Source organism: Neodiprion pinetum, chromosome 6 (genome assembly GCF_021155775.2).
Source record: "Neodiprion pinetum isolate iyNeoPine1 chromosome 6, iyNeoPine1.2, whole genome shotgun sequence".
Classification (NCBI taxonomy): Eukaryota; Metazoa; Arthropoda; class Insecta; order Hymenoptera; family Diprionidae; genus Neodiprion; species Neodiprion pinetum.
This window is the reverse complement of record NC_060237.1, coordinates 17,963,130-17,983,209: the sequence shown is the minus strand read 5'-3', so window position 1 is coordinate 17,983,209 and position 20,080 is coordinate 17,963,130. Positions and strand designations below refer to the sequence as shown.

The 20,080-nt window shown below is 39.9% G+C and overlaps 2 protein-coding genes across 5 annotated transcripts in view; both read left to right on the top strand.

Annotated features, from left to right (window-relative positions):
• The window catches only part of LOC124221122 (rRNA 2'-O-methyltransferase fibrillarin-like), a 292,337-nt gene that overhangs the window by 187,359 nt on the left and 84,898 nt on the right, over positions 1-20,080 (top strand). The gene's annotated exons all lie outside the window — the stretch shown is intronic.
• The window catches only part of LOC124221624 (visual system homeobox 1), a 76,473-nt gene continuing 74,667 nt past the window's right edge, over positions 18,275-20,080 (top strand). For all 4 annotated transcript variants that reach the window (XM_046631811.2, XM_046631809.2, XM_046631810.2 and 1 more), the window contains exon 1: positions 18,275-19,926. In XM_046631811.2, the coding sequence (XP_046487767.1) occupies positions 19,464-19,926 (463 nt within the window). In that variant the 5' untranslated portion in view covers positions 18,275-19,463. The remainder of the gene's footprint in view (positions 19,927-20,080) is intronic.

The window sequence follows — 20,080 nt, the reverse complement described above, 5'->3', positions numbered from 1 at the left end:
GTACGATTTGATCATTAATCAATTTTCATTCCATAAATCATTTTTATAACAGAAATTTGAAACTCTCGCGACAATTCTGCACTGAATCTCTATGAATTTAAAGAAACTAGAGAATTATTCGAAATGAGAAATTCGAGCCTGCCAATACATATATTATAACTGTTACATGTATTTTAACACGAAATAATTCTCCTAACTCGTCGATTTTGACAAAAGGTTATCAAATCCCATCGGGGATACCGAAAAACGCAATTACTCATCTTCATAAATAAACAATAATCCGCGAACCCGAGCCACGAATTCTGTTTCCATCTGTAATTACACTGATCCATGATTCAGAGAGAACAGATTTCGTTGGAATTTGGAAACTATACCGTGATCTATAAGAACAAACATTTTTTCGGGAAATACAAATGCTACGCCAAGTTATTCGTGACGTCACGATGTGACGTAAGCGATCGTATTATACCGGAGTAATCAAAAAACTCGGAATGGATCTCGGAAGATAATTGCAATAACGTTTATTTTCATAGAATTAATGACAAGTTCTACTCATTATCTGATCTTATCTATTCGCGGACGAGGCTTGATCGAGTTGAAACGCGGAAGTGTCTGGTATACAAACTTCCGCGAGTTGCGAATCGAATTGATTTGCGAAATTATTATTCCTAACGATCTTCAATTATTATACCTTGAAAAATCCTCTCGTGCGACGTTCCCGCTGTTATACAAGATTAATTAAGACTGGTGAAAATTCTGGACGATAAAATGCAAATGATGAATTTCAAGAATTTTTTCTGCTACATGATTCCATTTATTTTATCATATAACGGCGGAAACTCCTCGTAAAAAAATAACCACGTTATACGATTTGTAATCTTTTCGTTGGAACCAAATTACCAAAATTGGAGTAAATACGTCCACGCAAAGATTCGTAAAAAATTGTCATTAACACAAGCCTAGAAAAGTTTCGTAAAAATGCCGAAGAATAATCGTATAAATTGTATAGTGGTGAGCGAAAAAAAAATAGATCATTACTTGTTTCAAGTTTTCTTGAAATCTTTCCGCAAAGTAACTGAAATTTTTTAATTTTTTTTCAGTGTTGCAAATTAAACAAATTCTTTTGTTTTACTTTACTGACTTTACCAAAATTGGCGAAAGAAATCCACCGAGAAATTCTGCTGCGCGCTATTTCGGTTCGATCGAAACGAATCATGAGATACGTCGGTAAATTTTTGTGACAAATGTTTTCCAAACAATTCATCCTCGTTTTCTAACGAACGGATGACGGTGAGAAAAGTTTCGTCTTTGATTACATGAATTAATGATCAAAGATGCGCGATAGAAAAACCAAACAGGCAAACCGTTTATTCTGAAATTGTAAATCCTATAATTAGAGCGAATGAAATTAATAATTCCGTATTCTCAATGACTTCGGGTTCGAAAGAATTCATTTAGAAACGAAATCAAACGACATTGAGTCTAGTAAGACTCTGAAATGACAAACACGTTCCAATTAACAAAACTTTCACCGTTCATTTTGTCAATTCCGTCTTTGTTAGTTTGAAGTTTTTTTAACAATATTTCAAATCACACGTGAAGTTAGAAAAAAGTTGTTACATTATTTTCCGTGCGGAGTATACGAGATAAATAACTCATCTCACCTGTGCGTGAACGATGAAGCGTGTGAGATTACCGCCATGTTGAAATGAAAAATAACGATATATTCACTGTTAAGAATTTCTTACAGGAAACTTTTTACACAGTACTGGAATTTTCATATCGATAAGGAACAGTGAACTCACCATACATTTACCGTTTATTCGATTTACGAATACAATAAATTTTTTGCGTTACCCTTATGAATTTCAGTAAAACGAAAATTTTTTATTATAAATTCAAAACAAACAGATATTACCTTACGTCGCTACACTGAATTAGTAAATCGGAGACCCGATTTCGCAAATTGACAATTCTTTCGTACAGTAAACGCGTTGATAAGTGATCGACGAGTCCGATGCACGTCTGGTTAAAATGCCAATTGCACGTAAATGTGCGTACGAATGCAACGTCTCTGGATTCGGTCCCGCTGTCTGAGAACTGTTTTAATCCTGGAACAGAAGATCTCGATGTACGAGCGCGTAATTATAATTCACCCAAGTATCCCGAGCATAAAGGAATTAGGGACGGGGTGAAAATTCGCATAGGTGAATTCTGGTCATTGGGAGATGGCAGGAAGTTGGAGGAGGGGAGGAGAGGGGCGAGAGAGAGAGAGAGAGAGGATCGCGCCGCGTACCCCGCCCGTGAAAAAAAGGCGACAATGCACCAAGGGTTGCGATCTGAATGCAGTTATTCCCGATTGGTCGAGAGTCGGGGATAGAGGGCGTGGTTTTGAGCTTTATGATTTTGTTTGTAGCCTCTCGAGGGGCTCTCGCGGCCCCGCGGCGCCCATTCGAATGCATAAAATATGTATATACCTGGAGTGAGTATGGGCCTCGTTATCTTTAACATTTATCTCGAAGCCCTCGGCTCCAGATTTATCTCCGCATCCGAGGGCGGCTCGCGTGTCAGGCCGCGAATAACGGAGAATCGCGCCTCGCTGAAAAGAATTTCACTCGAGCACGCGTGTGTTATTTCCATTATCCTGAAAATTTTTCTTTCACGTATACGCGTATTTCGCGAACAACGCATCTTCCGATTGGCGAACCTCTCTCGCGCCTTCGTTTCATGTGCCGCAAATTTCAGCCACGAATCTCTTTTACACCGCGGCAAGAGAATCTTCTAGTTGTAGTAATTCAATATAAACGGAGAATGTACACTGAGAGACATTTTTAGTTCCGGTTACCGCTCAGTCATTAACTATTGCCTTTTTTTACCACAATCGAAATATGTAGTTCTAGGTACAAAATGAAAATTTGTTTTTTCAACGATACCTGTTTCACTGAATTTTTTCTAGTTACGGTAACAAATGAAATTTTTCTCAGTGTAGTTCTGTGTGTAAAATAAGGATTTATCTTATAGCTGTATGTACTGTGTACAATATTTTTTTATAACTCTTGTATCGACGAGAGATGAAATTGTTTGTCGGTGAGGCGTTTGCTGATTTCATGCCTTTTTTTAAGCCATTTTTTACTCTCTACGGAATCTTCAATTATCGAGGTGAAAATCGGAAATATTAAATCCGCGAAATTAGCGCGCTTGTTATTTCATCTTTAGTAATTATGCAATAATCGCTGGCTTTTCATTACTGTACATAATATTATTTCAGGCCAGATTCCAAGCGGCTGAATCTTATGAATACAGCTCGTATCGAAAATTGATGTTAGAGTGTCTCTTGCTTCTCACCGATAAAATTGGATTTACTTTTGTAATGTATCGTTAATACGGAGATATTTTAAAACAGCAATTGTATTAATTGCTTATTCAAATAAGTCTGAAATCGTTATTTCTAAAAAATTGTTATTCAACCCTCGAATCGCAGTTTTGATTTTCCAACAACTGAATAATAATGTATCAGGAATTCAAGTCACTTCGCAAGAACACGCCTTCAGTGGCCGAGTTCAAATAACAGCTGAGATTGCGAATTGAAAAAATGGCCAAGTCAGTCTAAAGTACAGAAAAAAAGTAAGAGCGTTAAAAAAAATTAACTATCGAAATTTTTCATTTCAATTGAACCCGTGATAGTTTTTACTGTAGGACATTGCGAGGAATCGTTTACAAAATCTAGTTTCGAAAAAATGTCTTGGGAAAAATTATCTGCTGACAAAAGAATCTAAATAAATTTTTAGGACCGTCTGAAACTGAAAATATGACAGAACGATGAAGGATAATAAAAAAAATAGCCAGATGATGCATGCGAGTATATAAACGAGAAAATTGAAACGAAAAATTGAGGGATGAAAAATTTTGCGACATTTCAAAAGATTTTTGCAGCCTTTTAAAAATTACAGTTTCATGCAGATCGCTCATTGATACTTGAACACCTGTAATTATTGTGAAACAATAATTCACTCACTTACAAGTAAATATGTTTACTTGTTCTTTCTGATTTGCCTCATTCAACAAGTCATTTCTTTAATTTGAAACTGGCGAATATTTAGGAGAATCACAACGCTTTAGTTATTCAAATAATATTCAAAAAATTGAAGCCAACAACCAATACCTTGATTCTAAAAAAATTTATTAGATTCTAGCCGTGCGCTTTATTTGAACCAAAGTAAATGCATCCACTTCTAAACAAGGAAGTTTTTCCATCAGTGTATAACTTGGTTAAAAATTAATATGCCAAACATTTTCACGGTATTCAACGTGTGAATAATTCTTTTTTTTTTTTTAAGTTTAAATTTTGGCTGTACACGAACCATTTGTAAATTTCATTTGCTTCGTAATGTGCACAAAGGTGTACACATTTAAATCAATGAAACTTTTCATTCTCGAAGAATTACATCTCGCCGAAAAAATGTTCACTAAATGATTCTGTAATTAAAAGTGTTTTCAAATTAAATTGAATCTACAAGTCGCCGTAGTCGCTGATCATTCAGCAACCGATTCAGGTACCCAACTACATTGACAAAAATCTCATCTGTTACAGTAACCAGGAAAATTCAGTAAAACAGATGTCGTTAAAAAAACTGTTTGAATATTGTTGGAATTGCGAAAAACGAGGTACACGTAATCATTTTGCGCTATCTTCGATCCCTTTTTCGTAATTGCAACGCAAAATCAGTTTGCGGTTAACTCTACTTTTTTGCTTAAACAAGGCTTTAACGTCAATTTATCGTTGCACAAGCATTAAATTTTCTCAACGGTTACAAGAAAATATAGCAGCAGCGATCGTAATGAGAAAGAATAGTAACGGATGCCAGACTTTCCGGTAACGGCTAGAAAACTAATTTTCATTTTTTACCTAGAACTATATTTATCGATTTTGGTAAAAAATGAAAATAGTCAAGGACTGAGCGGTAACCGGAACTAAAAATTCCTCTCAGTGTAAAACTAAAATTTCGTTTTTCATCAGCGGTGAATTTTTTCCAGGTAAATTCAGTGTGTACAAGCGGCTGTTCTTTTCAAAGATAATAATGGCTTAAGACGACAGAGGCCTCGCGATATTTGGCTGTTTCATGCAGATTTTAAACGAGGATTATCATAGATTGTCGTAGCCTCGAAGGGTTCTCTCGCGGTTCTCGGGCTTGCGAGTTTAGCACGCTCAGCACATTAATATTCATTTAATACTCACTCTCCAGCGGCGGATGCTCCGGAGGCCGATCCGCCCCCGACTTTTTCACCGCTGGCTTCTCCTCAGCCAACATCAACGACTGCATTTCCGAAATCCTGGCCTCCGTGTGCACTCGAGTCACGCGTGTTGCATCAGCACCGACCCTTTTTTTCACCCTGAATTCGCCTCGGCAATATTCTAATTTATACTAAATTTACACCCGGTGATGTCATCCTCACGTGTTGGCTGTTTACTTTTTTAGTTTCCCAGTTTTTTGTTTTTTTCTTCTCTGTCTCGACTGGTTCCGAGTTGGAAAACGTCGTTTTGCAAATTTGGATGGTCAATATATTCTCACGCCAACGAATCTAAGCTCGATAAAATAATTGAAACGAATTTCAGATTCTATTACGAAGTCTTTACAAATTTTTTCCTAACCGATTTTAAATCTTCTATGCTTCGACAGGTTCTCCTGAATTTTTGGTTCTATATGTGTTTCGATGAGAAAATTTAATTAGGTTTGAATGGGGGAAGACACTCTCAATTATTTGCATTCCAAAATCAAAAATTACACAGGCATTTGAATTTATTTCCAATCATGCAAATGTATTAACGAGCATCGGTCTGCTTTTCTTTTTGTTCAAATTTCAAACAATCTTTGTTATGTTAAGATAATTATACCGTGCTTTGCCGCAAAGGCCTTTGAATGTAGTAAAATAGTCTCTCCGATACTGCAAAACAGAAATCTTTCTGTGCATTCGAGAAGTTTCTCCGTATTTCACGATTGAATTAACTTTTTACTCGGACATTCGTTAATTTTCATCGACACTCTTGAATACAGATAGTTGGAATGCGAAAACTGTAAGCGACGAGTTCTCAAAACTGTTCCTGTTGTAGCATCACAAATCCTACGAGTGAAATTTTCCTGCTAGTATGTCAGATTGTTGTATTCGAATCTGCATAATTTGATAATTACTTCTTCCATGTTTGAGCCGGTTGTTTCCACAGTCTACAGTTTTTTTTCCAAAGTTTCTCTTCACAACGCAAAGAGAATCGACGCATAATTGTATTTGTGATTAGGATTGTGAGTACAAGATATATCTTTCTAAAATCATTCTAAAAATTAAGCGTTCACAAACAGTTGATCGAAAAACGAAGAAACAGCGTAATATTTATTGTCTACTGATTAATTTTCAAATTTCCTTAAAAAACACATGCTAGATTTTCTAGTTACAACCACAGGCTGCATTTTCACTTCATACCCCAAACAGTGTATTTTTTGGTCACGGTATTAGAATTCAGCCTCAAATTCCACTCATTGCATACGCTGAGAAACATTTCAATTGTCATAGTTACAATAAAATTTTAATAAAACAGGTATTGCTACAACAACTGTTCGAATATTGTTAGAATCACAACAAATCGAGGCACAAGTAACTATTCAGCGGTAATAATAATTATTATCATTACTATATTTTCTGATAATTTCAACGCAATGCCAGTGCGTTTAAAAGTCTACTTGCTTACGTACTTCCTTAGCTGAATAAGACCACCGCACCAACAATAATTTATTGTTGTAGAAAATTCAAATTTTCGCAACAGTTACGAAAAAAAATATAACACCAGTGACCAAGAATAGTTACATTAACTAAATTTCCTGGTTGCAGTTACAAAACCTATTTTTATTTTTTGCCCAGAAATATATTTTTCGATTGTGGTAAGAAATGAAAATATTCAAGGACAGTTTAGTAATATAGTAACAAAAAAATCTGTGATGAGAAAGTGTTGTCTCCCGAATTTATATCTTCCACTTTATTTTATTACGGTTATTTATTTATTTGGTTCGTTACGAGAATTAGTCTTATCAATTTATCTTGAGATAAATTGGTGATTTGTTTAAGATGTTTCCTTTTAAATTTTGTGAATTTTTGAAATCTTCAGCTGGTTAAATTCTGGTTTTTAGTTCTCTGGAAGACTTTTCCCTTTAGATAAACTAAAGTTGCCAGAATCTCTCTGATGAACTTTTACGACAGAGGTGGGACGACTTAAATTGAATAATGAATTCAAATAAACTTTTCCAGTGTACTTGATGATACCAGCGGTATGAAATTCGTAAATAACTTTATTCATTATCCACAAAACGTTTCAATTTCTCCAATATCTTTTACCGAATGCCTTCTCCTTCCATTTCACAACAATCCCGTGAAAAGAGCGTTGTTTATTAAACTTGAACTTATTATCTATTAATCAAACACTTACAAATAACTCTAAATCAACTTGGAATTAATTTACAAACTATAAACCAACGAACAAGCCTTTATGAAAATCAGTTTTTTAGCTGTTGTCAGAAAGTCTAGTATCCGTCACTATTCTTTCTCATTATAATCACCGTTACTATATTTTCTTGCAACTGTTGCGAAAATTTAACGCTCGTGCAACAATAAATTGACGTTAAAGCCTTGTTCAGCTAAAAAAAGTAGAGTAAGCCTCAGAAACTGATTTAGCGTTGCAATTACGAAAAAAGGATCGACGACAGCGCGAAATGATTACGCGTACCTCGTTTTTCGTAATCCCAACGATATTCAAACAGTTTTACTGAATTTTTCTAGTCACCGTAACAAATGAAATTTTCCTCAGTGCGCACGAATTTCTCTCTCAAATAAGCGACGCGTGCGTGCAACGAGCCTGAGGCGACTGTTTCCGTTCCTCGGCATGTTATACTCTCGTACTTTTAGCGAAGATCTCGAGGCCTCGGAGGGAACCTTGACACCCTGCACGTACCCGCCTACCCGGAAGGTAACTAGCGTTCTTTCTTCTATGACACTACAGCCTGCTCAGCCCGATGTGTCGAGGCCACTAGAGTCGAAGTGCCATGCCGGAAGGCCAGGCTCCACGTAGGTGGAGGCAGTTCGCCCGGGCGAGTGGCTTGTTGCTTCTTCTTCGGTAGCCTGAGGCCACCGGCTACCTCAAACCGAACGGTACTTCGCCCTTCTTCAACCCCCGAGCCCTCCCAAGCTTTAGTCTCTGAACAACTTCTTCTTCGAGCGAATCTCCTCAAGTCCGTTTCCGTTTTAATCACGACAGGAAAAATTTACGCATGGTAGAGTAACCGAGTACTTGGACCGGTGAAGAGGAAAAAATAAGCGTCTTACGGTGGTACGTTAAAATTTTTTTTATTCGATAGAAATTGCCTTCCTCCGACGGTACGAAGAATGTTTGTTGTCTTTGAGGGGTTTTTGGGTGGCTTACGTTGCACCGAAAAGCTGAAACAACGAAGAGATGTATTCTAATTATTATTGATCGAAACGTTTGGAGCTGGTGAACTTCGAATAATTAGTCGGGTAAATAAAATCACTTTCATGAAAATAGGTGGAATTGTTGAATGGGATAGTTCGGATCTTGTTTTGTGAAAACTGGTAGCTACAAGAAGCTGGAAGATGATCAAGGGTCCATTCACTCGCGCTCAGGGTCTGCGGATGATTTGAAATGTTTCCATAACTTCTCGTATTACTTAGCGCAATATCGTTGGGATGAGATTTCATCCCTTGAAATTCCCCGAAGTCTGGTACTGGATTTGAGGTTCATTTTTTGGGCCTTGTTTAATTTTAGACAGAATGCAGTAAACTGAGCAAGCGAAAATTGTAATATTTCCCACTGCGTTCTTGCTGAACAATTACTCGTATCACAATAAATTTCTCGTCGTTCCATCGGTGGTTAAAAAGTTATCGCGACGACAGCCGTTGATTCTGCGCTAGAATTTACTTGCACGCGTAGATAAATAAAAGGAATTATTGCCTCGAAAGGGCGGGACTGAAAAACTAGAATAGCCCATTGATACAATGACTAAAAGATCAAATTTCCAAAAAATACAAAAGTGTAATTCGTGCAATTATCGAAATGTGAAAAGTGTATGTATAGAAAATTGAAGATATAAAAAATCGAAGTACAAAAAGACAAAATATTGAAAGGCGAAAACATTGAACTGCAAAATCTGAAATCTGTATACGATTCTGTATTATCGAGACGAATTTTGACGTTTCTATTTTTTACCTCTCCATACTTCGACCTTCTACACTTTTGAATTCCGTAAGTAAAATTTTCGTCTCTTAAAAAATTCGATGTCGCGGCATGTGTATTTTTTGATCCTTCTACATTTTCACCCCCACATTGAGAGAAATTTTTAGTTACGGTTACCGCTCAGTCCTCAACTATTTTCATTTTCTACCACAACCGAAAAATATAGTTCTAGGTAAAAAATGAAAATTAGTTTTCTAGCCGTTACCGGAAAGTCTAGTATCCGTTTCTATTCCTTCTCATTACGATCACTGTTACTATATTTTCTTGCAACTGTTGGGAAAATTTAACGCTCGTGCAAGAATAAATTGACGTTAAAGCCTTGTTTGACTAAAAAAGTAGAGTAAACCTCAGAAACTGATTTTGCGTTGCAATAACCAAAAAAGGATCGACGATAGCGCAAAATGTTTACGCGTACCTCGTTTTTCGTAACTCCATCAATATTCAAACAGTTTCTTCAACGATACCCGTCTCACTGAATTTTCCCAGTTACCGTAACAAATGAAATTTTTCTCAAGCTCAGATAACGCGTCACAGCCAGAGATGGGATTGTGCCTAACTTCTCCCGAGTCCCTCGAGGGCCGTTGAAATTGGCTTGATTTATTGGTCACGTCAAATTTCGGTAGAGGCACGTCTTGCATTGGCCGTGACTCGGTATCATTTCCGTCGGCGTACGTCGCTGCAGGTCCAATTAGGGCGGGACGCGATACGGCAACAGTCGCAAAGTCGGGGCTTCGTCGCCTCTTGAAATTGGCTCTATTCGGAGACAGCGCGTACACGCCGTGATCGCCCGGGGCGTCGGGACGCCCGGCGTCCTCCCCGAACACCCGGGCAAACAATCGTTGCCGAGTATTCCGCACGCGCTTAAAATATCCCGATGACGATGACGATGCGCTCGGCGTTGCAGCGTTGATGCGCCAAGACTTTGCGATCGTCGGCCGAGCTCGAAACGCGAGTAATTTCCGATTTCCGATTTGGCCAAGTAATAATTGACGATACCAGTATCGCGTTTCCGCTGCAGCTTCCGACAGACCCAACGAAATTAGAGGGGGATGATATCCGCCCACCTTCCATCGCTTCACCTGGCTCAAATTAGTCCGAATCAACCAGCCCTTTACCCGATATATTCGTGATTGAATATCCTCGACTCGAACGGTCTGCGGTAAGCTTTGAGAATTTTCCAGATCGCTGTCGTTTGGGATTCGATGAATCGGAAAAATTAAAGAAAACTTCGAGGATTCGGTACACTGAGAAAAATTTCATTTGCTACGGTAACTAGAAAAATTCGGTAAAACAGGTATCGTTGAAAAAACTGTTTGAATATTGTTGGAATTCGGAAAACGATGCACCTACACGTAACCATTTTGCGCTATTAGCGATCCTTTTTTAGTAATTGTTCGGTTTACTCTGCTTTTTTAGTTAAACAAGGCTTTAACGTCGATTTATTCTTGAGCAAGAATTAAATTTTCTCAACAGTTGCAAGAAAAAATGATAACAGTTAAGAACTGAGCGGTAACCGGAACTAAAAATTTCTCTTAGTGTATTTCCAAAATTACAGCTGTTAGAACAGGTTAAATTTCAGGTATACCACCTTTTTTATATCGTTAATCTCATCTGTCGATAGATTTATGGCTCGTAATATCGATTATATTATTATACAAGATATTTTCAACCATATGAGTACGAGGAACTTTACATTTTGATTGAATGCGTACCGAATACACGCACGACATAAGCCGAGTAAATTGAAAGGTAACTACATTCGAATCGAAAACTTCAAGTAATAATTCAAACCTTTTACTATTTGGGTTTGAAATTTGCATTTTGCACCTCGGATTTTTCAAAATCAAATTTTCGCTTTTTTTCCTTCCTAATACTCGTACCTTAAATTTCTAAAATTGAACACGAATTGTAAAATACACGATCGAAGAACTTCGTTAAAACGAGGTCGTTGATTTTCATCTTGAATCGTAACCGAATATACGTGAACTCAGCCCGTTTCAATTTCACCGAAATACTATATTTTCACGCAATCCTCGTGTAAAATTTTTCTAGATTACACGACGAACAAGCTAACAATACTTTTAATCGTAAGACAGAGTTCGTATTCTCGGAATTCCCATAATTCATTGCCGTCAGGATTAGTATGAGGATGAGATGAGTCCAAAAATAATTTTTGTATCTCCTTTGCTGTTATATACAGAATATAAGTAACGAAACGACTTGCAAGAAACTACCCTCCGATACTCGTGTCGTTATTTAAGAGGAGATTTCACGCCACGAAGTAAGGTTCGGTTTCGCCTCCTTGCCTATATATCGGTTGTTTTATACCTATACACGTACAAATGTATCCGGATTGGCATAATCCGCGAGATATCTCGTTTTCCTACAGGATCACCGGCACCGGGTCGTTACGAAGAATAAAGAATCCGTCGCGTAGGAGGTGGAAGTGGAAGATGCTGGAGGTGTTTAAAGTTTAATATTTAACGACAGGCGAAGGCTGGATAAAGGTTGAGAAGAGTAAAGTATAATGTAATCTCTTTTGAAGTCGTATAGCTTACGCCATTAAGGCCTCGGCCGCTGCGTTGATCTTGGATAAATTTCAAGTTAACTTTTTTCTTCCTCATTCTCCGCCCCTCTCCTTCTTTATTCTTTTCGCCATATACTATCCGCGCGCCCTCGCCTCATCCCTTTCTTGAGATCGCGTTACCGAGGAGGGTGATCCTTAAATTTCAATGCCCTCGATGTCGCGTTATTGAGCGACGTCGAAAAATCACACTGTTCTTCGATAATGACGCCTTCGATGAAAATCCGAGTGTGCGGTTGAAATTTAACTTTCCTCGCGACGTCGTTCGTTATTTCCGAATTGATGGAATTCTTTCTCTCGAAGAACGGGGAAATTTCTCCGCTCACGTTGCGTCGACGAGTGTGACAACGACGACGTAATTTTCAACTACAACGAACAATTTTTCTTTGTTATCATTCATCGGGTACGTTGCGTGCAGCTTGGTACGATTCGTCGGAATCGTTTAGCCGCTTGCGTTTGCGTATTCCGTCTTCCGTTCCAAGCAATATCTTGGTTTCCTCAGGATCAGGCGAATCTCAGGACGACGACGGATCAAGTATTGACTGCAGAAACAGTTCGGATTCGGGGCGTCGACGGCAGCACTTCTAGAATTACCGACAAAACCGCGTGGCTCCATCTGTCCCGAAAGGGTGGAACCCTCGGGGGCGGGGGTGTGTCCCGAAGGTCCCGACGTCGAGTGAAAAAGAACAAGAAACGGAATTCGATTCGTCAGAGACACGAAACAATTTTTTTGAAATTGGAGAGGGAAAACGGCGATGGCATGTACCAAGTATTTTGACGTAGAAATACCGTAAAGACGGAAAATGAGAGAAATTTTTAGTTCCCGTTACCGCTCAGTCATTAATTATTTTCATTTTTTACCTTATTTTGCGTTGCAATTACCAAAAAAGGATCGACGATAGCGCAAAACGGTAACGCTTAGGTACCTCGTTTTTCGTAATTCCAACAATATTCGAACAATTTTTTGAACTATATGAAATTTTTTCCAGTGGGGGTACGGTGAAAAAGAAATGATAAAAATGAAGAAAATGATGTACGGAATCCTTTCGCGGTAGACGCGCGTATTGTATGGGATTCTGAAGAGATTAAAAGAAAGACTGCCAGTTAGAACCGATGACTGAGTCACTTTTTCGAGGGCCGAGAAAAATTATCTTGTCAAGTTTTTTCAAGGGCTCTGGGTGGTCCGGCTCGATTCGGAATTCATCGAAAACTACGCAATGTGTTTGTACAAGAGGCGAGAGCCGGCGATGGTTAACATAATTTAATAACGATAAAGACGCGCAAATCGGTAATTTTTATTTTCGTTTTTTTTTTCTTCTTGTACCGGATTCAGCAAATTTCCGTTTACATTTTCGATCATTGGAGATAATTTTTTTACAGCTTTTAACAAACAAAAGTATCGGACAAACGCCAATTTTCATCCACGTCGGCAATTGTGAAAATATGTTTGCAGGTACAATGAAAGTTGAATCTTTCGAGGCAAGTAAACAGATGAAAAATGATCACCTTTCTCCGCGATCATATCTTCGGTTAAAAAATCAGCATTGTACCTACTGCATAATTTGCACTCGTTGATCGATATTCGAACGTGATCTGTTGCCCTCATTTACAACTGATAGTCGTGAGCTGAACGAGTCGGTCCTTTCTCATTCTGAAAGTTATTCTTTGCAATTAGAAAAAATAAAATTTTTGATTGATTCGACGTTTCCGGTCGCCTATCAGCCCCAACGAATCCGGCGGAAGCCGCTAATCGCAGAGAGAAATAAATAATTGCAACGTCATTGGGCCCGATCGACCATCCCGATTTTTATCAACGTACCCCTGGAAAAACAAACTCGCACACGGGATGGAAAAATTGGAGGAAATTTGATAGTAATTATGAAAATATCCTCATCTCGCAACGTGCACTGGAAAGAAAAAAAATTAAAAAAAAAAAAAAAAAAATCACTTATCGTAACGGTACCAGAATATTCTGTCGTAAAATGTAATAGGTGTCGTTGCAACAACGGTGTAAATATTGTCGGAATAACGAAAAAAATCTAGTACAAATAATTGACGGTTTAGCGTCGATGCGAAATTTTCCCCTTATTGCAACAATATATAGGTTTCTTTTGTTTGTTACATTTTTCTTTTTCTGTTTTTTTTTTTTTTTTTTCGATCGAACGAGGCCTCAACGCCAATTTATCACCGAACCAACATCAAATCGTGGCAATGATTACAAGAAATTATAACAACGAACGACCGTAATGAAAAATAATATAATAACGCGTATTAGATTTCTCGGTTACCTGCACGAGACGAATGATTTTTATTTTACACCCGGAACTTAATTTTACTTTCTAGTGATAATTTAAAGACGACTGAAATACATATACAAGGAAACGTGGTGTTCTCGTATACAGAAGATTCGGACGACTGCTCGTTCGGTAAAATCGGTGATACTTTGAAAGTTCCGGAAATAGAGAGAAATATGGAGAAAAAGAGAGATGGATAGAGAGATAGTGGGGCGGGGGGGAGAGGGGGGGGGGGGGAGGAAGACATTCGGTACGAAAGCGGTGAAAGAGAGCGATGGAGAAATCTGAGGGTGGTGGGTTTTGGGCGGGGCGGGAGATCCAAAGATACTTAGGATTAATCAACGATGCTGTAATTGAGTTTAACATCTGAATTGAGTATTTTCGCTTACAAAGAGCGCGGTTGATAATTGGAAAAGCTTCGGATTAACAATTTTGCAAGCCTCGGCTAAATCCCGGGGTATAGGTGGATGCTTATAGGCGGTTAGGAGAGGGTCGCAGCAGCGGCAGCGTCTTCATCCCGCAAATATCTCCGTCTCCGGAACCCGTTTTCAACCCACCCGATCCAATCGTCTTCGAAAAGTATTCCGCTTATCAATATATCAATAATTACGCCTGGTTTGATTCTCTTCAAGATGTATTAATTTTCGGGAAATATGTCGGAAGAGTAATATCGAGAGGGGGAGGGGAGAGATTTGCCGACCGCTTTAAAATTGACAAGCCTCATTCGCTCGCACGTACGTATCACTGTCTGTATACACGTATATATGTATACATGTACCCCGAATAGAAAATGAATTAATTTTCACCGGGATTCTCTTTGCCATTCAATTTCGTTTCGAATCCTTTAAACCAATCTCTCTGAACATTCAACAAACTCAGCACTGTGCTTCTGAATCCTCAACGTGCTGATATATCCTCTGCCATATATGTTTTGTCTGGAGAGTCGCGAATTTTGTACCCAATTTACTCAATTTGATAACTAACATTTCAACAGGCGAAAAATACCGAACTGGTAAGGAGAAAATTTGGGTGAATATGTTGTGTTACGCTTTCTTGGAACACTCGTGTTTGTGTAAATTAAAATCCTACGACTGAAAATTTCTCATTATTATGGCCAAGCTATGATCAAGTTTCCAATAAAGAAGATTTGTTTTTCGAAATTTTCATCCCGCACCAATTTGGAGAATATCTTTATCTTCTGTTGTTAACAAGACGCAACGCGCCGAAAGTCTCGCATACTTTCTTGGTTAAGAATCTTATCAAGTCTGTTACGAACAATTCTTTGCAAATGAATAAAATTCCTATACCGGATTCGCAATGTTACTTTCGCCGTATAGAATTAACTCGATTACCAGAAAATTTCGCGACGAACGCTGCACTCAAACAATTGGATCTGTACTTTCTGAATAAAAAAGGACATAAACTCGGTGAATAAGGAGAGCAGGTACACTGAGAAAAGTTTCATTTGTTACAGTAACTAGAAAAATTCAGTAAACCAGATATCGTTAAAAAAACTGTTTGAATATTGTTGGAATAACGAAACACGAGGTACGCGTAACCATTTTGCGCTATCGTCGATCCTTTTTTGGTAATTGCAAGGCAAAATCAGTTTCTTCGGTTTACTCTACTTTTTTAGTTAAATAAGGCTTTAACGTCAATTTATCGTTGCACAAGGATTAAATTTTCGCAACAGTTACAAGAAAATACAGTAACGGTGATCGTAATGAGGAAGAATAGCAACGGATACTAGAGTTTCCGGTAACGGCTAGAAAACTAATTTTCATTTTCTACCTAGAACTATATTCTTCCATTTTGATAAGAAATGAAAATAGTCAAGGACTGAGCGGTAACCGGAACTAAAAATTTCTCTAACGAATACGGAAGAAACGGTTAAACGAATATCAGATTCAAACCTGAACATAGGTATGCATACACGTGTACAGCTTAATTGGTCGTTGGTTTTACTCACGGTTTATACGTGCATAAAAGAATTTCTGCTAATTTCTCAACACCGCAGCCTCAAATTACGGTTATTCGTAAAAAAAAAAAAAAAATTTCCAGACGGCATGTTTCCGTCTTATATAGTTCCGTTACACCAATTACCACATGTTACTTTACGTATAAAATTATAAACGGAACGACGAACAGTTATTTCTCGCGGTTCTATGTAATACACGCATTTCTTGCCTCCTCAGCGACGATCATCAGTCGTAGTGATTTCAATAATCCGGTACGTAATTGTCGCAAATATGTAGTACAGAATCAGAAAACTCAAAAATAGAATCTAAATCAAACGTCGGTAAATTTTTCGAATTAACAAACGGTGCCAATCGACGCAGCTTTGGTTTATCATTGATATTCCAATTGATCAAATGCTGCAATAATCCGGAAATACGGTAGATGACGACTCTAATCAGGTATACTAAATATTTACTTGTAATTCGAACCGTTATTGTAACGATACAAATTTTAGAAAAATCTTCTTTCAAATATTACCAACGAAATTTGCAAATCTATTCGTTCGTATTCTCATTGCTTCTATATTTTTAATTTTTTCAATTCTTTCATACCTTGACGATTGTTTCATTCCTAATTATGGCAGAATACTGGAGCCAGCGTGTGCATAATTTGACGAAACGATCGTCGAGTCTCAATAGTCGTAGCCGTTGTTTAAACAAATAGACAAACGAAACCAGCCAGCGCGAGATATCTCCCGCATCTTTCCGCGGTGGAGAGACTAAAAACGATAATCTTTCCCCACCAGCACGAATTGGCGCTATGGAAGGCGTAATTTTCGGAAGATGAGCCTTAAGTCAACCCGCTGCAAGGGTGATATTCGCGGGGGTTGATCCGCCGGGCGAGTTATAAATCGATTTACGCTACGGCCAATCACCGCCAGAAGTGCCGCCCTCTGATTGGCCGTCGCCGAGGCCACTCCCACGGCGTTGATAAAACCTCTCGCCGAAAGCTCGACTCACACCGTCCGATCGGACCGAGAAGCGGTAAGTTTATTTCGGAACTATGCAAAAGGAAAAAAATTTCGGAATAATTTTTTTCAGACCCCGATATCGCTCGTGATAAGAAAAGAAAAAAGAGACCTCGAATACCAAAAATATCGTCAAAGAACAAGATTCCGTACGACTGTAATTTTCCTTGGAAGCAAAGATAAGAAAAAAAAAAAAAAAGGAAAAAAAATATCCTCAATCCGACGACGAATAAGCGGGTGAAAATCGCAACGTGAAAGGTGCGAGAAATGATGGGGAAGGAAAAATTATCGGATTTTTCAAACAGGCTGCACGAGATTTCACGCGGTGTGAACGCAGCCGAAGAGGCGTTCTTGGCAAGGCGTGTCCCCGCTAAAATCCCTCCTTCCGGTTTAACTAGGGCTATGTCTGCCCGGATGCCAGGCTCAAAAAACGGACCAATCCGGGATGCGAGACGGCCACTGTTGTGCGTGAAATGCCGGGGGGGGGGGGGGGGGGGGGGGCGGCGGGTCCGCGATGCCTGTATCTCCGAATGTGCGGAGCGAATATCCCCGGAAAGAGCGTGGAGTGAGAGAAGAGCGGCGGGGTTTGTTCGTGCAACCGGCACCCCCGTCTGGAGCTCAGTTGCTCACCGCCGCGACGCCAATTCGGTCAGGGTAGAAAACCTCCGTCGCAACCCTTCCCGGGTTGACGCGATATTCGCACCGAGTAACGGTTTTTAAAAAATCGCAAAAAGTGTTGTTTTATCGCTGTTACCGCCGACGGCGATAATCGGCATAGAATTAACGCGTTTGGGAGGAAAAACGAACGACTTGACATTGTCGGAATTTTAGCGATATCGTTTTGCGGTAATTCCGACAGTTGGACAAACAACTTGGGCGAATAAGACGCGAGTAATTTCAAGGAAACGGCGTTGTTGAATAACGCAATAAACGGTAACGAGGAAGTCCGGAAGTCGTGAATTTTTTTTTTTTTAGTGACATGAACTTACGAATATGGTGTGGTTTTGACGAGCCAGAAACAATTTGAGGACTACGAACGAATTGGAATAAATTTTGTTTCTTGTTGTTGTTGTTGTTGTTGTTTTTAGTTTTTTTTTTTCATCTTTGGTCTTTTAATCAACCAAATCGGAAAACTGACCAGGGATTTTTCTTTGGTAATTGGAACAATCCGAAGTCATTCGTGAACGGTGAAGAGCGTGGTTGTCGTTGCGGAGAGTCGAACACTGAATACAGACGACGGGAGGAATGGGAAATCGTTTGTGACCGCAAAGAGAGGAGAATTCGTAATTATTAGACAGCGAACGGAGCTGGGTAAAGTAACGTAAAAGTTGCCTTTGTACTTAAGTCTATTTCGTAAAGCTCGGAAATTGGAGGCGCGGTGATCGATTGTCGATTTACAACGAAGGGACAATCGTTGGTACGATTGGTCAAATAATCGAAACTAATACAGACTCGAGCAAATGTATCGAATACTCATTGTACCTGAATACAACGATATTTAAAACGCAACGATAATAGAGGAAAAATAAACCCCGCAGAAAAATATACGTCATAGATTGTAAAAGCTGTAATCTAATCGAAGAGTAAAACAGTAAATATATAAAAAAAAAGAAAAGACAACAACCACCCTCGGCTACGATTGATCCCAACTCTTCTATTCAATATTCACCGATCGTGTCGCCTACCGTCGCTTGGCATTAAAACCGCGGGAGCTACGTTTCTCCGTTGTTTGTCACTCGTCACTTGAAATTGTAAAAATATTTTCCTCGCTACCTCGCGCCTGGTGGAGGTAAACGGCAAGGTTTTTTCAGTTGACAAAAGACAAGAGAAAACAATAATCGAGGAACAAAAATTACGTCCGCAGTCGTCGTCCGGTGTATCGTGCGATCAAGCCGCCCGCGTCCCGGCCGGAATCATCGGAAACCGTAGTATGGATGTGTACGAAGACACGTAGGACCCGAAACGGTCCAACGGTCCGCCAACGACATGCGGAATCGCCTCTGGCGATAAAAGAGAGTCCACCCATCCACACTCAGCGCGATAGGAAATCGCCGCTTGGGCTTCGAACGATCGAAGAGCGAGAGAGAACCGAAGAGGTCCGACGGCCGTGGGAATACCGAGTAATCGACGAAGAGCAGCCGACAACGGGATCGGGAAGTCGATATCTTTGGGGAGTCCGAGAAATCCGATCGGCGATCCGTGGCGGAAGAGCTTCGAGAACGAGCCGAATATCCTGGGGGGAGGAAATCGTTGACTGCAAGACGTGTGATGGTAATTTGATTCACCACGATTCAACCAAAGGACTTGAAGATGCCGCAGCGATCGCCCTTCGCGATCCAGGAGCTTCTGGGCCTCAACGGTACCGGAAACGCCAACGGATCCGATCGGGGATCGCCGCACGGCTCGCCGCCGGCCGGAGTCTCGGCCGTTTCTTACGCCCCATCGGCTCCGCACCATAAGCTATGGGACTACATGCCGTCCCTGACGAGCCATCTGGGGAACCTGGGGAACCTGGGGAACCTTGGGAACCTGACCGCCTCGAGGATGGCTTACCTGAACGCCCAGGCCGCTGTCGCGGCCGCGTTTCTTCCCCCGCCGCATCCGCACCCGGCGCATCACGTCGCGCATCACCAGGTCCACCAACCCGGACAACTTCCGTCGTCGCCCAGTGGGAACCTGCATCCGGCGGCGCACGCGCAGCACGTACTTCCGGGGACCGCTGTTGGTACCAATCACCATCAGCACAGTCCCAATCAACACACACCCCCTCACGGTAAGTTTACGGAGAGTCGAAACGCACCGTGGATTTATATGTAATTTTATCGAGGAGGGAACGCGTTTGACGGTTGGAAGTCGGATTTGCCCGAATTACCGTGTCGTGCTTTCGAACGACGAGGAATCAAGCGAGATAACCGAGAGGCATTGAA